The 18,700-nt window shown below is 50.8% G+C and overlaps 2 protein-coding genes across 6 annotated transcripts; one reads left to right on the forward strand and one right to left on the reverse strand.

The window, feature by feature from the left end:
- On the forward strand, positions 1 to 10,281 carry CAMK1 (calcium/calmodulin dependent protein kinase I). Of its 2 annotated transcripts, none has more exons than XM_019651121.1 (12): positions 1 to 147; positions 2,271 to 2,385; positions 4,018 to 4,149; positions 5,339 to 5,413; positions 5,521 to 5,659; positions 6,479 to 6,605; positions 6,700 to 6,775; positions 7,485 to 7,597; positions 8,184 to 8,262; positions 8,359 to 8,446; positions 9,776 to 9,893; positions 10,002 to 10,281. In XM_019651121.1, exons 2-12 carry the CDS (start codon positions 2,303 to 2,305, stop codon positions 10,082 to 10,084), a joined length of 1,113 nt encoding a protein of 370 aa, XP_019506666.1. In that variant the 5' UTR covers positions 1 to 147; positions 2,271 to 2,302; the 3' UTR covers positions 10,085 to 10,281. The 2 variants fall into 2 exon arrangements, with proteins under 2 accessions (XP_019506666.1, XP_019506667.1); XM_019651122.1 differs by lacking the exon at positions 1 to 147 and adding an exon at positions 1,997 to 2,015.
- On the reverse strand, positions 10,218 to 16,907 carry OGG1 (8-oxoguanine DNA glycosylase). Of its 4 annotated transcripts, XM_019651123.1 has the most exons (7): positions 16,615 to 16,907; positions 15,585 to 15,832; positions 14,837 to 15,016; positions 12,161 to 12,342; positions 11,024 to 11,174; positions 10,835 to 10,884; positions 10,218 to 10,556 (listed from the first exon to the last, which is right to left on the reverse strand). In XM_019651123.1, the coding sequence occupies exons 1-7, from the start codon at positions 16,770 to 16,772 to the stop codon at positions 10,467 to 10,469; spliced, it is 1,059 nt and encodes a 352-aa protein (XP_019506668.1). In that variant the 5' UTR covers positions 16,773 to 16,907; the 3' UTR covers positions 10,218 to 10,466. The 4 variants fall into 4 exon arrangements, 3 of the variants coding, with proteins under 3 accessions (XP_019506668.1, XP_019506669.1, XP_019506670.1); XR_002124961.1 differs by lacking the exons at positions 10,218 to 10,556; positions 12,161 to 12,342; XM_019651124.1 differs by lacking the exons at positions 10,218 to 10,556; positions 10,835 to 10,884; positions 12,161 to 12,342 and having other exon boundaries at positions 10,995 to 11,174.
- Positions 16,908 to 18,700: the final 1,793 nt, after the last annotated feature.

Here is an 18,700-nt window from a genome sequence, read left to right on the forward strand (position 1 = left end):
GGGCGGAGGCAGCCAGCTGAGCCTGAGCCGAGCCCCAGCGAGAGCGCAGGCAGGCGGACCAGGAGCACAGCGGCTGCGGACAGTGGCGGGAGCTCAGCGCCAGCCACCTCGGGCCTCCCAGCCAGCCCCGCGGCGGGGCAGCCGCAGGTACAGTCCTGGGACCGCCGCGCCTGCGTCCCTGGGCGTGGAGGAGGGGCGGGCGGACCCCACAGCTGCTGGATATCTTCCCCCAAGAATGGGAGGGGGTGCCCAGGCTGTCGAGACTCTGGATGTGTTGTAGGGCTGGGCCTTTCCCCGAGACCTCTGCCCCAAACCTAGCAGGTGCTAATTGGGCAGGTGGGGAACTGAGTGGATAATAGAGGAAGGTGGGGAGGGTGTGTGTGTGTGTGTGTGTGCGCGCGCGCGCGCGCACGCAACTGGGCCTGAATGTGGAAGGACTGGGCATTTGGAGGTAGAGAAAGATGTGCGGGGGCCGTGTTTGGGGTGTGCTAATGTCTTAGCTTAGGCATGTGGGTCAGATACAGAGTTTCGGTATGTTGCTGTGTAATTGTATCCTTATGGGTAGGGATGTCTTGGAATCAGTGTTTTTGTTGCAGATGTGTGTCTGGGCGTGCATGCTGGTATCTGGTTCAAAATGTAGCAAGAGTTGGGGGGGGATATACAATTATGTACTGAGGATGTTTGAAGTTAGTGTAAGTTGTTGGGGTTCAGTTTAGAGTATAAGAGCTTATAGAATGTATAGGAGCTGGAGGGTGAAAGGGATGAGTGAATCCCAGATGTCTGGTATATAGATGAGGGGTGTGTGTGTGTCTGTGTGTGTGTGATCTTGTCTAGGTATATACAGATGTGTGTTTCAGGGTGAGAGGGATTTATGGGAGGGATGTTTGGGTGTGAGGATCTCGGGGAGTGTGCGTTTGGACATGAATGCTGATGTCTGGGTGTACATATATTATCAGGTGTCAGGATATCTGGGTATGGAGTGTGCTGGGTCTGGAGGCAGGTGTTTGGGTTCAGAGGTGTGGGTGGGGCTTGGTGTGGTGTGTCTGGGTGCAGGGGTATGTGTGAAGGGTTGTATGTGCCAGGCCTCTAGGTGGATTTTAAAACTCTGCCTCTAGAGCTTACCATCAAGTCTCCTTTCCTGAAGTTTCTATACCTGAGATGGGTGGCCAGGCCCCCCTGGGAAGGAGGTCCCATCCAAGGAGTGGGATCTCACACCACAGACTCTACTCAGGGCACCTTCCACTCATTCTCGAGCAGAGGAAACAGAGAAGGAAAGTGCCTTCCCTGAGGTCACAAAGCATGCTGTTTCAGCCTCACCCTCCTTGGGCCTGGGATAGGGTTGAGAGGCTGTGTTCTCTGAATGGGCCCCAGCCTGGTTGCAAATAGGACCAGCTGAGGGCCATCCCCTCTAATGCCTTTGCCCTCAGCAAGCTTAGCTAATGCCCCATCGAGGTGTCACTTGGGAAACTCTGGACACATCCCCTACCCATCGCCAACCTCAGTCTCCCCATTCCCAATCTGATAAATGGAGAGAGAACTCTCGCCCTCGCCTGCTGACAGAGGTCTCAGCAGAGTAAGGTGTAGCTGGATCAGGGTCAGGTGAAGTCAGGAGGCGCAGGCTGGGTGGGACCATTTCTCAGGGTGCTGGGACTCAGATAGAGAGTCAGGAGGTGGGGGGGGGCGGGTAATAGGAGGCCTGGTGAGTTCCAGCTGTGGCTGCTGTTGCCGTGGTTACAGTGCAGAAGGAGCTATTTAAAAACGTGGCTGAGATATTGCTGGAAGCCCAGGCTGCCGGAAACCTGATTTCGGAGAGGCTGGCAGAGGAGGAGGAGGAGGAGGAGGGAAAAGGATCACCCCAGCAATTCCCAGGGTGGGGCTGGGACATCGCTGGTTCTGGGGACAGGGATCCTCCGGGGCTGTGTGCTTCTACAAGCTGCTCTGGGGTCTTCTCTACTGTCCTCCAGGAGGCCAGAGTCCTCTGGGGTGTTTGGATTTGGAGAGGGAGAAACTGGAAGGTGAGATGAATGAATTAATGAATGAATGACTGTTGAATGAAGAATTTTGCTGCCACCATGAAGGATTTTCCTCTAGGAATAAAGATTTGCTGAATGAACAAATGACTGGTGAATGAATGTTTGTTGAGTGATTTTGTTGAATCAATGAATCGAAGAATGAATAAATGCAGGCTGAATAATTGAAGGGGGCCCCCAGTAAGCTCCCACATGGCAGTCTGGGTCCAACTGAGTCTTTTCCCTCCATTCCTTTTCTAGGAGCCCTGGCTGTAGCCAAGGGGCAGTGGGCCATGCCGGGGGCAGTGGAAGGCCCCAGCTGGAAGCAGGTGGAGGACATTAGGGACATTTATGACTTCCGTGATGTCCTGGGAACGTGAGTCTCAGGGCAGGAGAGAAGGGGACGCTGTCCCTGAGCTGAGGGGTGGGGTTGGGGAGAGCCTCCCTCTTGGGCCTGGCCGGCTGGGGAGGCTGAGACCAGGGTGGTGCTTCCTCTGGTCAGTGGATCACTACTTCCTGTTTCCTACCACCCTGGCCCTGGCTTTTCACTTCTGGCCGACAGTGGGTGGAACAGGGGCTTGCCACAGCTCGTGAAGAGAAGGAATTAGGGAGAATGAAGAAGCCAGTTTATCCAATTTGCTGCCAAGAGCTGGGTCTGGGAACTGCAGCTGGGCATGGCTCTGCTCTTAGTGCTGGGAGTCCAGAAATAACTCAAACCTGGTCTCTGCCCTCAAATTGATCCCAGACATGTGAGGGCAACAGACCCACGGAAAATGACAACACAGCGTGTGCTGGGCTCCAGTTAAAGAAGGTAATGAGGACACTGTAGAGCCCCAAGAGAGCAGTGGCTTCCGCCTGGGAGAAAAAGTTCTGGAGGAGGGCATTAAAGCTGGGAACTGAAGGATGGGTAGGAGTGTACTTGTCAGAGAGGGAAGGCATTCCAGGCAGAAGGAATAGCATCAGCAAAGGCTCAGAGGCACGCTTCGTGTGGAGAGGGGGAAAGAGTCTGGTGAAGCTTATAATCTGAGGCTGAGGAAAACAGGTAAGAGGCTGGAGAAGAAAGGGGAACAGGTCATATATACGGCCTTGGAAGCCAAGCTATGGAGGCTGGACTTTGTCCCACAGGCCATAGAAAAACCTTTAAGACTTTTTGGCAGGTTTGTAATTCAGGATGGTTGCTCTGGCCACACCACGGAGGGTAAGTGGAGAGGGACAAGACAGGAAACCAGCAATGAGGCTACCGGTCTTTAGTTATCCTGATGATTGAGATTGCACCATGAGAGGTGCTTTTCTTTGACTGATGACTTCTATTATCCCAGGGAAAGCAACAAGTAGAAAGAATACTCTAGTAAACCCTCCTTAGTGAACTTCAGTGCAAGTGAGTTTGTTCCTTTCTAAGAGCCTGTTCTCAAATGAAGTTTCTTGTTAAAATTGATACAGTAGGTCTGGGATGGGGCCTGAGATTTTACATTTCTAAAAAGTTCCCAGGTTATGCGGATGGTCTTCAAGGTTCTAAAGGGTGTTCAATGAGCCGTGATTCAAATTGGCTTTAGCAGAGAAAGGACTCAATAATGCACATAATCAAAAAGCCCAGGGTATAAACTTCAGGCATGGCTGGATTCAGGAGCTCACATGATGTTTTCAGGAAATTGTCCTTGACCATTTCTCAGCTCTCATTTCCTCTGTGCTGGCTTCATTCTCAAGCAGGCTTTCCCCAAGTGGTGACAAAGATGACTACCATTAGCCTCAGGCTTCCACTTTACCAGTTTAGCAGAAAAGAGCACCTCATTCTCAAAGTGCCAATAACCTGGCTTGCATCACATGACCCAGTTACCGTGGCCAAGGCACAGGCTGCTCTGATTGGCACTGGAGGGTGGATAGATGATAGGGGGAGGCCAATTCCACCTCCTTGGTCCAGAGAAGGTCACATCGCCCATAGGGGATGGAGAAGAGGTTGGAGGAAGCTGGGGTTCTAGTTCCTTGCCTCATGAATTCCCTCTCTTTGCAGGGGAGCCTTCTCAGAGGTAATCCTGGCAGAAGATAAAAGGACTCAGAAGCTGGTGGCCATCAAATGCATTGCCAAGAAGGCTCTGGAGGGCAAGGAGGGTAGCATGGAGAATGAGATCGCTGTGCTGCACAAGTGCGTGACCCTGCCCGGGCCTGACCCTACCTTGGCCCTTCCCATCCTCCTCCGACCCCTGCTGTGGGCAAATCATTTCATTTCTCGGAGCCTCAAATTGCTCATTTGTAAAATGGAGTAATAATCTCCACTTGTCAAGGTGGTGGAGAGCATTAGAAGCCCTTTACTTCAAGTGCCTGGCACAATAGCTCACATGACAGATGTGACTGAGATGTCACTGCCTATTTACAGTGGTTTAATCGGTTAAATCAGGTCTAAAGGTCGATCCTTTAACGTGGCTTAAACTCACGTATCTCACCTGGTGTTGTCGCTAGACCTATCTCAAGTTCTCCCCACATATGCCACTCGGCAAATTTAAAGATGTCTGTGTGCTGAGCCTCTCACTAAATCAACACCAACCAGTCTATGAATTGCTCATGCTGATATGACAATTGCTGCCCTCACTGGAAAGCCTATAGAGAATCTTCACTTCTACTCTCTTCCCTGAGCTTTCCAACCACCCTGGGCGGGGACGAAATGATCATTTGTCACTACTGGTGGTAGGGGTGGGGGAACTGAGACCCAGAGAAGGCAAGGGACTTGCCCAAGGTCACACAGCAAGTCTGTGGCAGAGCCATCTTCCATCAAACTCAATCACCATCATTGGTTCATTTTTCGAGCATTTACTGTGTGTCAGGCACTGTGCCAAGCATCTTACTTATCTGCATTATCTCATGTGATCCTCACCCCAACTTTTTGAAGGAAGTACCCTCATTGGCTTCATATTATAGATGAAGAAACTGAGGCTCAGAGAGGTGCCACTCAATTCAACACCTACTCTGCACCTGGTGCTGGAGGAATAGTGGTGAGCAGGATTAAGGCTCCTGGTCTCGTGGAGGCTGGCGAACTTATAAATAGGAAAACATTTAAAATCATATATTGATCAGCGCTGTGAGGAGATAAGACTTGCCCACAAATCGAATGTGGTAGAGGCAGGTTTGAATTCAGGCCTGCCCCATGCCAGAACCTGGTGTTTACCTCTGCGCTCTCCTGCCTTCCAATACCTTTATAATCAATCATGGTAAATCAGCTTTTCCCTTTGGTACCCAGATCCTTGGTTTGTCCTACCCAGGTTTTCAGGTGATTCTTCAAGGTGAAGGAAGGTGGCTGAGCTGTCCTCGGCTCTGAACCACCTCATTTCTCCTTTCAGGATCAAGCACCCTAACATTGTTGCCCTGGATGACATCTATGAGAGTGGGGGCCACCTCTACCTCATCATGCAGCTGTGAGTGGCCCCACCTCTGCCCCTTCCTCACACCTCTCCCTGCTGCCCTCCCAAGCCTCCCTGCCTCTCCCACTCTCTTGGCCAGACTGCCCTGTCCCCTGCTGCAGGGTGTCGGGAGGGGAACTGTTTGACCGCATTGTGGAAAAAGGCTTCTACACAGAGCGGGATGCCAGCCGCCTCATCTTCCAGGTGCTGGATGCTGTCAAGTACCTGCACGACCTGGGCATCGTACACCGGGACCTCAAGGTGGGGTGTGAGGATGAGCTGAGGCACCTGGGGGGGAGGGGGGCGTGTTCTGCAAACTGCTCACTATGGGACCTTGGGTAGCTCTCACCCCCTCGCTGAGCCTTGGCTTCCCACCTGCAAAATGGACCTGTAAGCCCTAAACTGCTTCCTCCCATTCCAGTTCAGACACCCAAATGAACACAAAAGTGAAATCTACTGTCATTTTATCCCAATAACATCTTGTGTCTTTTTCGGACAATAAAAGTTCCACTCGCTCTTTGTAGAAAACTTGGATGGGAGAGCAAAATATAAGGAAGAAAGCCAGAAACCCCTAAATCCTTAAGATGGGGTTCACATTTTGTAGTACATGTCATTCTGGTCTAGAAGACCAGCTCCGGGGTGAGACATATCTGGGTTTGAATCCTGGCCCTGTTGCTCCCTAACTGTAGGTTCTCAGGCAAGTCACTCTGCCTCTCAGTTTCCTCATCTGTAAGGCAGGGTTATTCAGACTGGCCTGGGAGGGATGTGGTACGGATGAAATGAAAGCAAGCAAGCAAGCAAGCACTAGTCCAAGATCTGGCACACAGTAGGTGCTCACAAATTATTTCTTTAGGGCTTCACAATAAATACTTGAGGCTTACAGAAAATTCCCTCCCACATCCCCAAGTCCCCTGTCCTTTCTGGAACTTTTAAATTTCTTGAGAACTTCCTTGAGTATCTTGTGCCGCCAACCAAGATGGTAGCCGTGAAGCCACAGTGGCTTCTCAGGGGATGCTTGGAGAGACAGAGGGTTCTGCCAGCCTCCAGCCATCTCTAACTGCCCCTTGCCCGCCCTCCAAGCCAGAGAATCTGCTGTACTACAGCCTGGATGAGGACTCCAAGATCATGATCTCTGACTTTGGCCTTTCCAAGATGGAGGACCCCAGCAGTGTGCTCTCCACGGCCTGCGGAACCCCAGGATACGTGGGTGCGGAGGGCCCTAGGCTGGCGTCATGGGCGGGGGAAGAACCAGGAGCTTCAAGGCAGAGATTTGTCACCAACATATCCTCTTTCCTCCATAGCCCCTGAGGTCCTGGCCCAGAAGCCCTACAGCAAGGCAGTGGATTGCTGGTCCATTGGGGTCATCGCCTACATCCTGTGAGTGGGGCTTGGCTGTTGGGGTGTGTGGTTCCAGAGTTCTCCCCTCCCCTACTTGGCTTTCTTCCTCCCCTCTGCTATTTCTTCTTTCCTGCCATCCACATTTTAATCTACCAATTAATGACTAACATTACTTCATTCAATAGATACTATGTTTTAGGGACTGTGCCAATCACTGGGGGTTTAGCAGAGAACAAAACAGGGAGCAGACACTCTAGAGGGGGAGACAGACAAGTAAGTAAACAAGTAAACAACAAGTAACTAAATCTATAAAATAATGTCAGGTGTTTAAAAAGTGCTATGAAGAAAAATCAAGCAGGGTAGGGAGATGGGGATAGATGCCATTTTAGATACAGAGGTCAGGGAAGGCCTGTCTGAGGAGGCAACATTTGAGTGGCATTCTGAATGAAGTGAGGGAACCAGACATTCGAGGTGTGGAGGAAAATGGTTTAGGCGGAGGGAACAGCAAATGCAAAGGCCTCGAGGAAGGAAAAGATGGTGGCATGTTAAGGAACAGAAAGAGAGTCAGTGAAGCTGGACAGGAGTGAATAAAGCGCGCGGGGATGGGGGGGTAGATTCCGCCCCCCATTTGTAGAAAGGGGAACTTTCCTGTGGGTCCTGCCTGACCCCTGGGACTGCCCCAAAGCTGCATCCCGAAGCCAATGGGTGCACTGAAAATGGAAATGAGGATGAGTTTCTCCCTGCCCAGGCTCTGCGGTTACCCCCCCTTCTATGACGAGAATGATGCCAAACTCTTTGAACAGATTTTGAAGGCCGAGTACGAGTTTGACTCTCCTTACTGGGACGACATCTCTGACTCTGGTATTTGGGGCTTTGCCTTCTTCCCCTGGGTCCTGCCTCTGATGCCTTCCTCATCTGCTTTGGGGGTCTCCTCACTGCCTTCCTTCAGTTCCCCAGCCCCAGACTAAGAGCTGACTTTGAGACCAGACACCCACCCCAGATGCTTCCCTCTGCCTGGCCCTGGTCTGAGAAATCTGTAGGCATTCATTCATTCATTCAGTCTTCAAACATAGCATTTTTGAAACTACCTCCCCCATGACTTCCTAATGCCTAAAACACCAAGTAAAAATTGTCATCTGTCCTTTTGTGCTTCCTATCAGGAGGCAAACCTGTGAAAACATCAATCATTTACATGTCAGTGTGAATACACTGAGTAGAGTCTTCTCTAAGAACAAGTTTTTCTTAAGGGTAAAAGAGAGCTGGAAGGCTGGAGTCGGGTGGAGGGCTTAGAGAGAGAGAGCAGGTGGGCGGTGGCAGTGCATGGACAAGTCTGGCCTCTTGTCTTGCTTGGATACTAGGCCAGACCTGAGGGGGTGGTTTCTGTCTTAGGGGTGTCCACAGGCACTGCCATGCAGTCTCTGTCTTTACTTTTGTCTTGGGGGTTCAGCCAAAGACTTCATCCAGCACTTGATGGAGAAGGACCCAGAGAAGAGGTTCACCTGTGAGCAGGCCTTGCAGCACCCATGGTGAGAGCTCCCGTGAGCTGAGGACTGGGCTGGGGTCTGGGCCCCTCAGGCCTGCCTCTGCCCTTACAGATAACCCTCCACACACCTCCCCCCTAGGATTGCAGGAGATACAGCTCTAGATAAGAATATTCACCAGTCAGTGAGCGAGCAGATCAAGAAGAACTTTGCCAAGAGCAAGTGGAAGGTGAGCCCACATCCCTGGTCCTGGGTCCCAGCCTCCCCAACCCCATCCAGGCCTCCACTTGGATAGCACCTAGCACCAAATTGGGCACACACTAACTGCTCAGGGATGCTTACTGAAGAACCTCCTTCATTCATTCAATGTTCCCTGACACACTGCATTCCAGTGCGGGTCCCTGAGCTCCAAGTCTAGAGGGAGAACAGCGTATGATTCTTCTTAAGGAGAAATCTAATCCAACCTACGGGTCCTGAAAGGAGCATAAAGGTGGTGATGGCCTGACAGACCTGACAGCTGAGTAGGAATTAGCCAGAATAATCTGAGGCAGAGGGAACCAATGTACAAAGGGCCAGGTGCAAGAAAGCGTGCGTCCATTCAGGGAAGGGCCAGTGCTGGACTGGAGGGGCTGCGAGGGCAGTGGGGACTGAGGAGCTCTGGGGCAGGAGCACAGGTAGGGGCCAGGCTGGTCAGGGTCTTGAGTGCCATCGTGAAGCCCTGACTTGATCCTGGGGATGCTGAGGAACCCCAGAATGATTTTCAGCAGGAATGTGCCCTGTAGAGAGAGGCACCGAGTGAAGGCTGGGAGACCCCTTAGGAAGCTGTGGCTGACGCACGCAGGAGACAGTGAGGGCTTGGACCAGTGCAGTGGCACTGAGAACAGAGAAGTGAGGTTGGTCTAGGAATCGTTTCGGAGGTGGAATTAACAAGTGAAGGTAGAATGGATGTTGGGGGAGAGAAGAGCTGTCAAGGGCTGGCCCAAGATTTTGGTTCGGGACAGAGCAGACGGTGGTGGTGTCACTGAGATGGAGGTCCCAGGGGCAGAAACTTTTCGTGGGGGGATGATTTTGGTTTTGGACATGGTGAATTTGAGGGGTGTGCAGGACATCTTGGCGGATATGTTGGATAGAGAATGATACATACACACCTGAGCAAGTGACTTAACTTCTCCATGCCTCAGTTTCCTCCTTTGACAATGGTGACACTAATAGTGCCCACCTCAAAGACTTAGGTGAAGATTAAATTACCAAGTATTTAGAATGCTTGACACAACCCAATACGCTATATTGTTATATATAGCATTGCTATTACGAGAATATGAATTATATATAAAAAGTTACATGTTTATATATACATTGTACATACGTGTGTATGTGTATGTAAATATATAAGATGGTTGAATATAATTTAATAAAGCCTTGCAGGTGTTTTGGAGGATTTGGGAGGATCAATCAATAACACCTGAAAATAACAGAACCACACAAGAATCTCACCACCAGACCCTACCCTATGATCTCCCACTCTCTCCAAAGTCCCTTTTCCTCCTTTTCCCCACAGCAAGCTTTCAATGCCACGGCTGTGGTGCGGCACATGAGGAAGCTACAGCTGGGCACCAGCCAGGAGGGGCAGGGACAGACGGCGAGCCACGGGGAGCTGCTGACACCAGCAGCTGGGGGTGAGGACCAGGGCTCTGTGGAAGGGCACGGGTGGTCCACGAAGAGGCACCCAGGCCAGAGTGGACAGCCTGCTCCCATGGCCAACTCTGTTCTCTCTTCCCATGTAGGGCCAGTGACTGGCTACTGCTGTCGAGACTGCTGCGTGGAGCCAGGCCCGGAACTGTCCTCCACACTGCCCCACCAGCTCTAGGACCTTGAATCCAGGGCTAAGGTCCCCTGTGTGGGAGGGTTTGGGAGCAGCCTGCTCCCCTCCCCTCCCTGAACTGGGGAGTTATCCTGCCCCACGCCCTCCCCATCCCTTTCCCTACCGCTATTCCACTGCATTTTCCATACAAATGTTTCTATTTTATTGTTCCTTCTTGTAATAAAGAGAAGAGGATAAAACCATAGGTAGCTCTGTCTTCCCAGAAAACCCCTACCCCACACTGTTGTGCAAACTGCTTGATTTGAGGGTGCTTGGCCCCTGAGGTAGTTGCAGGTAGCCCCCTTCCCAACAGGAGGCTGGATGGAAGAGGGTAGTGGGGACTGGAGCAGAAAGGTGTTAGGGAACCCTTTTGTCCAGTGCCCCCCACCTAGCCTTCGGGCCCTGTGGATCTCTTTCTGCGCTTTGCTGGTGGCTCCTGAGCTTGGTGGGGATGGCGCAGGTCAGCGCTGAACAGCACCTGGGGGTAGGAGGATGAGTCTGTGTGGGGGGAGGGTACGCTGGGGTCGGGGCCGGTGGGGCCGGTGGTGGGGCTAGTGGTAGTGTGGGGAGGTAGAAGAGTTCCTGGGAGCAGGGCCGAGGCATCACGAATTCACTGGAGTCAGGGCTGGGGAGGGAGAGTGGAGGATCTTTTAGGGTCGCCTGGGGTGGTGATGGTGGAAGAGTCCTCTGGGTCAGGGCTGGGGGAGGAGTCCTATAGGGTCTGGGCTGGAGGAGGGGAAGCCTAGGTACACTCACTGCTTGGGCCCAGCCAGCGTAAGGCCCCCACAGGCTCCGGAAGAAGTTTCCTAAATCAGAAGCGAGGAGGCAAAATTAATTGGCTCCTCCTGCTCCCCATCCACAGGGGTAGGGTTTTAGGGAGCGGTGTGAGACGTTTCCACCACCTCAGCCCATTTCCAGCCCTGGCATCCCACTCTTTCTCCTTACCCAGTTCCTTGTTGGCCTGGGGGCTTGGACCCTTGGCTTGGGTCGTGGCGGGGTGCCACCTGTAGTCACGTTGGGCGATCTGCCAGACGTGGACGTCCACGGGCACGGCCTGGGGCTTGTCCAGAGCCATCAAGCAGATGCAGTCGGCCACCTTTGACAGACACACAGTGAGCCACAGAGAAGGAATGGCAGGCCCCTACAGCATCCTGCTTCCAGCCTTAAGGCTTCCTCCTCCACTCTGATGTTATTCTATATTCTCAACCAACATGCAGTATCTACTAATACTTTTAAAAATAGCTGTGATGAGAGTATTACTGCATGAATACCGATATGGGCCAGGTTCTCATCATAACCTGGGAAGAAGGTGATAATGTGTCCATTTTGCAGAGAGGAAAACTGAGGTTTTGAAAGGTAAAGTGACTTGGCCCAAGTTACATGGCTAGGAAGAGGTAACACTAAGATTTAACGGTAGGCTAAAGTTCAGAGCCTGTTAAAAAAAGGGTCTCTAAACAAAAATTCATTTTTTTTTTTTTAGCTGAGCCTTTTTAGCTGAGCCATCCTGCCCCCTGTTGGCAGCTCAGCGGCAACTCAGCTCGGGTCGGGACTCGAACCACTGTTGCTCAGAGTTCGCACTCTTGAGCGAGCTCTTAACCAACTGATCCACTCGTGGCCCAAAAATTCATTTTTGAAACTACAGAGAAGTATAAAGAAGAAAACAATAAATGCCAAGTTCCCAATCATCTTACTGCTAGCTAACCCTGTTGAAATTAAACAAAAAGTTTTATAAGTACATATAATTTCAAGAGAAGAATAAAATGAAAAGTAGAAACATCTTCCTAATTTGTCTTCCCAAAGATAACCATTATTAAGTTTCCTGTGATTCCTTCTGGAAATTCCTGCATATATATGGCAGTATATATATGTACCTGAACAAATGGCCTTTCTAAAAATGAATTCAAAGGGCAATGATGCCCTTTATACCCTTTTGCATTTTCTTTAATAAAACATCTGCTTGTATCCGTTCTCCTGCCTCCAATGCCTCCAGAAGCCTGCACCCAGATCTCAGGCCTGCCTTGTCTCCTACTCAGCTACTCTGCATGGGTGGTGAGGATAGCTCCTACCCCCCTGGGGCCTCACCTTGGTGCCCACCCCGGGCAGGGTGCAGAGGGCCTTGTGGGCCTCCTCGTAGGGGGCGCTGCGCAGCTGATGAAGCCAGGGTAGCCCGCCCTGTTCTTCCAGGATGGCTCGGGCACTGGCACTCACATAGCGGGCCCGGTACCCCAGGCCCAGCTTCCTGAGTTGAGCCTCCACCTCTGGCCCTGCGGGGTGGTGGGGAAGGGAGCAGGGGTCAGGCATCCACAAATCTTTCCTGTCCTCAGGCTAGTGGGAGCCTTCCACCCCACAAGAATGCTTTCTCTGAGTACCCCTCTCTCACCTCTGGGAGACCCCAGGACACTTGCAAGTGCAAAGGAAAGGGTTAAGGCCTGGGTTCTGACCCTCTACAAATGTTTTCTGACCATCTACTATGTGTTAGACACTGGATCCGGGTCTGAGAAGGACTTGCTGCCTTGGAGGATCTCCACAATTAAGTTCCTTAACCTTTCCAAAGGGCTGTTCACCCCCATGACCTAAAATAATAGTCATAATAATATCATCGGCTTCTATGATCAAGAGTTGGGTATCAAGCATGGGCAAAGTGCTTGAGGTACATTATCATACTTTTCCCAAGGACCCTGATGACAGTACAGTAAGTCCCTGACTTACGAATGAGTTCCGTTCCGGAAGTACGTTCATAAGTCAGATTTGTTTGTAAGTCTGACAAAGTGAGTCTTGTACACGTTTGACACAAATATACACCGTAAAGCCAATGGTTGAATGATTCATGTTATAAGAACGAGCGGAGTCTACCATCTTTTCGCCTGGGTCCAATCTCTCAATTATTTTCACTTTTGTTTCCATGTTTATTGCTTTGTGCTTCCTAGCAGTCCCCTCCACATCACCACGGCTTTTCCTCTTGCTTCCAGACATCCTGGGCTCTGATTGAGCACTGTACTACTGTACACTATTGCACTGTACAGTAAGCACACTGCAGCACAACTGTGACAATGTCCGAGAGACACGTGAGCTACTTCCGCGATTTGTTCACATCTATGAATGTTCATAATGCAAGGTCCGTTCGTATCTGTCAAAGTTCGCAACTCGAATGTTCATAAGTCGGGGACTTACTGTACTGTGTTTTCCCATATTGCAGATGGAGAAATGAGGGCTTAGAAGAAGTTAAGTAACTTGCTCAAGAAAGGACATGGTAGAGATGGGATCTGGAACCTGGGCCTGGGACACCAGCGCCTTTGTTCTAAACTCATTACATTCCCTGCCTTATGACTGCTGTATTCACCCTTCAGACCCTTCTAGATAGAAACTGTTATTCCCATCCTACAAAATAAGAGAAGCTTGGAGAGGTATATGAATTTTTTGAGGTTTTATGACAACTAAGCTGGGAGCTGAGACCCAAGACTGGGTTTCTAAGCACCAAAAACATTCTCTTTTCTCTAGGCTGGCTGTTTCCTTGCCATGCAGTCTTGAAGCACTTCCCCTAGTTTGGTTCTCACGTGTGCCAACTGAGATACTTATCTCTGTAAAATACTTGTCTCACAGGGCTGCAGTGAAGAACATGTGTGTTCTTGGATACAAGATAGTTGGGCTCACTATAGAGATAGCAACTTGAATATTCTGCATACTTCCCATACGAGGTCGGACAATTAAGTTTGTGAACTTGTTCCAACGATGTTGCTAACCTTTTTTGATATCAGAGGGATTATTCATTATGAATTTGTAAAAACTGGACAAATCAGTTAACTGGAAAAACAGTTAAACAAGTTTACTATTTGGAAGTGCTGAAAAGGCTGCATGAAAAAGTTAGACGACCTGAACTTTTTGCCAACTATTCATGGCTCTTGCATGATGACAATGCACCAGCTCACAGCACTACCTGTGAGGGACTTTTTAACTTTAAACAACTATATTGGAACACCCTCCCTACTCACCTGATTGGGCCCCCAGTAACTTCTTTCTTTACCCAAAGATAAAGGAAATATTGAAAGGTAGATGTTTTGATGACATTCAGGACATCAAGGGTAATATGACAACAGCTCTGATGGTCATTACAGAAAGAGTTCCAAAATTGCTTTGAAGGGTGGACTAGGCAATGGCATTGATGCATAGCTTCCCAAGCGGAGTACTTCGAAGGTGACAGTAGTGATATTCAGCAATGAGGTATGTAGCACTTTTTCTAGGATGAGTTTGTGAACTTAATTGTCAGCCCTCGTATGCCAAACACTATGCTAAGGTGCAGTACATGTAGTCCTTTACTCAACCCTCATGACAACTCTGATAGGTAGGTGCTATTATTACCCCATTCCATAGGTGAAGAAACTGAGGCACAGAGAGGCTAAACAATGTGCTCAAGGTCACATAGCAAGAAGTGCCAGAGTTGGGATTCAGTCCCAGGCAGTTTGTTTCCAGAACACGTGCTCTTAACTCCAAACTACTGTACACTACATATGGATGTTTTTCTGGTGAGGCATTGAACCCATGGGGCAAAATGCATAGACTAGTGAGGTGCTGACATTTCAGGGACAGATAGGGGTGATGAGGTGTGATTGGGGCTGATCAGACTGACCTGGCAGGGTGTTCTGGATGAGGGCAGTCTTTGGGAAGGCAGGGAGCTTTGAGATGGAAGATGGGGACCAGGGGAGAACTGAACAGACCTTGAAAGCTATTGGAGGATCTGGGGGCAGGGACCCACCTACTCACCAGCCAGGACCTCCAGGCTGGGGAAGCCATGGTAGGTGATATCATCAAGCTGGATGAGCCGAGGTCCGAAGGCCTGGCAGAGCCGCTCCACCATGCCAGTGATGCGGGCAATGTTGTTGTTGGAGGAACAGATGAAGGAGAAAAGGCACTCGATGGGGTCCTGCTGTAGGAGTCGCACACCTGGAGATTGGAAAGGCAGGGGGTAGGAGAACCACTGGCTGTCAGGAGAGGCCCCCTTCCACCCTCAGATCCTAGGCACAAAGACTCCAGGGGAATCCCAGGGGAATGAGGGACTGTAGTTAGAGAAAGCAACACCAGCACTCTCATTTTTCATAGCACCTTGTGAGGTTGGGTCATCATTCTATTCCCCAGATAAAGGAGATACAATGTAAGCACTATGAGGGTGGGGATTTGTGTCCATTTTGTTCACTGCTATATTCCCAGTCATATAGCAGATGCTCTGTAAATATTTACAGAATGAATGATGTCACCTGCCCCAGGTCTCACAGCCTGGATTTGGCTCAATATCCTTGTCACTCCTCTATGGTGATCAGATAGAACAATACTAATATTAATAATAATAACTACTATGTGTCAGGCACTATTCTAAACACTTTACATGTACTGATTTTTTTAATCCTCATAAAATCCTATGAGGTAGATATAATTAACATTTTACAGATGGTGAAACGGTGTGACCTAATCAAATTACAATAACCCCAACGCCAGCCCCAGGCCCTGTACTCACCTTGGAATTTCTGAGCCACCTCTTGGAAATGGGGGTCCACGGAACTCCAATGATGATACAGCTGAGCCAGGCTGACATCCAGCTGGAAGTACTGGTGCACCACCTTTAGCTCTTCTGGTGTAGGCCTGCCAACCCAGCCCTTTTCCCCCCGGTACACAGTGCAGTAGAGCTGCTCCTCAGTCTGGGTCAGTGTCCATACCTGGTCCGCCAGCACGCCACTCCAGTGTGCAGGGCTTTGCTCCCTCCACCTGAGTCCCAAGGCACAGGGCAGCTGTAGTATTCAGTTTCCCTTCCTGCACCCCTGGGGGCCCTCCCATCCTAAAACCGCTCCATATAAAATATTGATTTATGGGGCCGGCCGAGTGGCGTGTTGGTTAAGAGTGGGCTTGGGACACCAGAGGGCCCCGGTTCAGATCCCACATATGAGGGCCAGTGACACTGCCCTCTACAGCTAAGATGCTGAACAACAGCTCAACCTGGAGCTGGGCTGCTGTGAGTGAGTCACCAGCGACTGTGTAGGCTGCAGCCCCTGCTACAGTGGGTTGCCACGGGCTACCGTGTGTAGCCAGCAGCCAGCATGAGCGGCCAGCAGCCGCAGTGACCGGCCGTCCAGAAGCAGGCGACCGATCTGCCTTGCCTGGGAAGAGCGCAATGATGGTGCCAACTTGGGCCAGTGAAGCAACGTCCTCCACAACTAGACTGAAGAATAAAAGGACAGCAACTTGTCTGTTCCTCTTCCCCCAATTCCCCAGCGCTGTTCCCATCCCCCAACTCCCCAATAAAAATCTTAAAGAAAAAAACTGATTTACAAATTGTAAAGTAAAAATGCATTTTTTTACATCAATTATATAATTTGATCCTCATAACAACACTGCACAGGCTCATTACATCCACTTTATAAAGGAGGTAACAGGCGCACCCCTATGCCTCAGTTTCCTCTTTTGTAACCTGAGGTTTCTTCCATCACCCCCAACATTCCTTTGCACCCCAAGTCCGCAATACTGAAGAGTCAGGAGCCAGGGTCACTCACCGGAAGGACTGTCCAGAAGGCAGAACTAAGTCCAGACGTAGCTCTGAGAGTGGACAGGGGATGGAGGCCCACAAGGCCGGGACCGACGCTAAAGTACGATGCCCCATGCTACCGGGCATAACTGAGGGGAATAACCTTTCCACTTGGCTCCGCCCCATAATGACCACGCCCACTCAGAACCACGTCTAGCCAGCAGACCATGCCCACCAAAAGACCACGCCCCTTAAGGCCTCGCTCACCCAGTCCTGGCCACTTAATCTGTTTAGGGTACGCCCTGTTTTATTTAATTCCTCCACTCCCCGCAGGCCCCGCCCCTTACAGTACACTCAATCCCCGCCCCTCCCACTTTGTCCCATTTCCTACCCCCAACCTTCCGCCTGTCGTATCCTCCCATGTCCCCACGACCTCCGCCGGGTAGTCAGCACAATACCCGGAGCCGCCGCGACTTTAGGAAGCGCGCTCAAGCGCACACTTACAGCTTTTCCAGGGGTCGACCTCTCCTTCACCGGAAGTAGGGATCAAACCCGGCTTATTGGATCCAGACGTAGCCAATCCGCGGGGAAGTAAGGGGCACCAATGAGAACGAGCGCGGCGGTGAGTGGGCGGGCCTTCCCGAGGCGCTACAGTGATTGGCGCGCGCTGGGCTCGCTGCGCGCTTTGGGCCTTTCTTCTGGAGTTGTCGGCTCCGCAGGCCAGCGTGTTTCCGCTCCCCGCGGACCCGGCGCAGTTTGCCTTCAGGCCCCACTCCTCATTGCCTCATCTCCCCAGAGCCCTGGATTCCTCGGGATTTGCCCACCCACACAATCAAATCCCATCCCTCGCAGTCTCGAGAGCTTTTCCCCACCGATCCTGTCCAGACGGTCTGCTATTCGTTGTCCTCGGTCCTCCCATGACTCCCATCACCGAAAATCGGACTCGGACCCGGACCCGAACACAGCTCCGGCCCTCCGGGTCCCCCTGAGGAGTCTCCGCTGCGTCTGTCTACCGAGGATTGTCCTTGCTCACGGGTCTTAGGCCTGCTCACAGACTTTATTCTGTGAGAGGCCTGTCTCCTTTCATCGTCCCGCCTCGGCCGCTGCCTGCCCGCCACAGCTGCCCCGTTGTCTCAGGGCATTCCTTCAGAACTCCACCATCTCACACTGCTGCGTCGAATGCGGCCTGTGCAGGGACTTTCATTGGGGCCGGGAAAAGCAACTCAGAGCCCAACGACAAGTGCGTGGCCCTGAGAAAGATCTGCCTAGCTCAGCTGCCAGGGCGGTTGCCAGAGCCAGCTGCCCGGACTCAGGAAAGATGTATTATGTAATTTCTTCCCTTCTGGAGAAAGAAAAAGCAAGGGGCTAGGAGACATGCACTTTATCTGTGCGATTTTTCACCTTCTAGCATAGTGATTTTTGGTTGCTGTATCTGAATGATTAGACTGCAGATTCCTTATTAAGCGCAAGATTTGCAGCTGATTGAACTTTGTGTCCCACCCACATTACCTGCAGGGAGACCAGGAAAGTGGGATCATCAGAGAAATGCTATCTTTGTTTCAGTTCTACTCTAGCTCCAAGGCCCCAGGTCTACTTCCCATGATTGTCTCATCCATAGGCATGCCAGCCCACAGGTGCCTGGCACTTGGAAGGCATTCCTTCAATAAATGTTCTAATTAGAAAAGAAGTCGCCAGGATTAGGAATGAAAAGCAACCCTCTACCATCCCGCTTTGTCCCCATTAACAGGGGAAGCTCATAGCTATCGTAACTGAAGCACTTGGACCGTCCTACTGGCAAAGGGCTTGAAGCATCTGCAGTTCATGAAGGAATGGGTAGCGGACTTTTCCTTCAGCAGTTTAGCATACAGGTTAAAGAGCCAGCTTTGCAGACAAATAGACCTGAGTTCAAATCTAGCTGTGACTTCCTAGTTGTTAGCATTTAGACAAGTTACTTTTTTTCTAAACCTCAAGTGTGTTTGTGGAGATAACCACACTATTAACCTTCCCATAGTTAATGCAAGGATTACATGAAACTATAGGTGCTCAGCACAGGGCCTGCAACTCAGCAGGTGCGTGGGAAATGGGAGCGGTCGTATTATCTTGCTGTCGCCTTA

Source organism: Hipposideros armiger, unplaced genomic scaffold (genome assembly GCF_001890085.2).
Source record: "Hipposideros armiger isolate ML-2016 unplaced genomic scaffold, ASM189008v1 scaffold_152, whole genome shotgun sequence".
NCBI classification, from domain to species: Eukaryota; Metazoa; Chordata; class Mammalia; order Chiroptera; family Hipposideridae; genus Hipposideros; species Hipposideros armiger.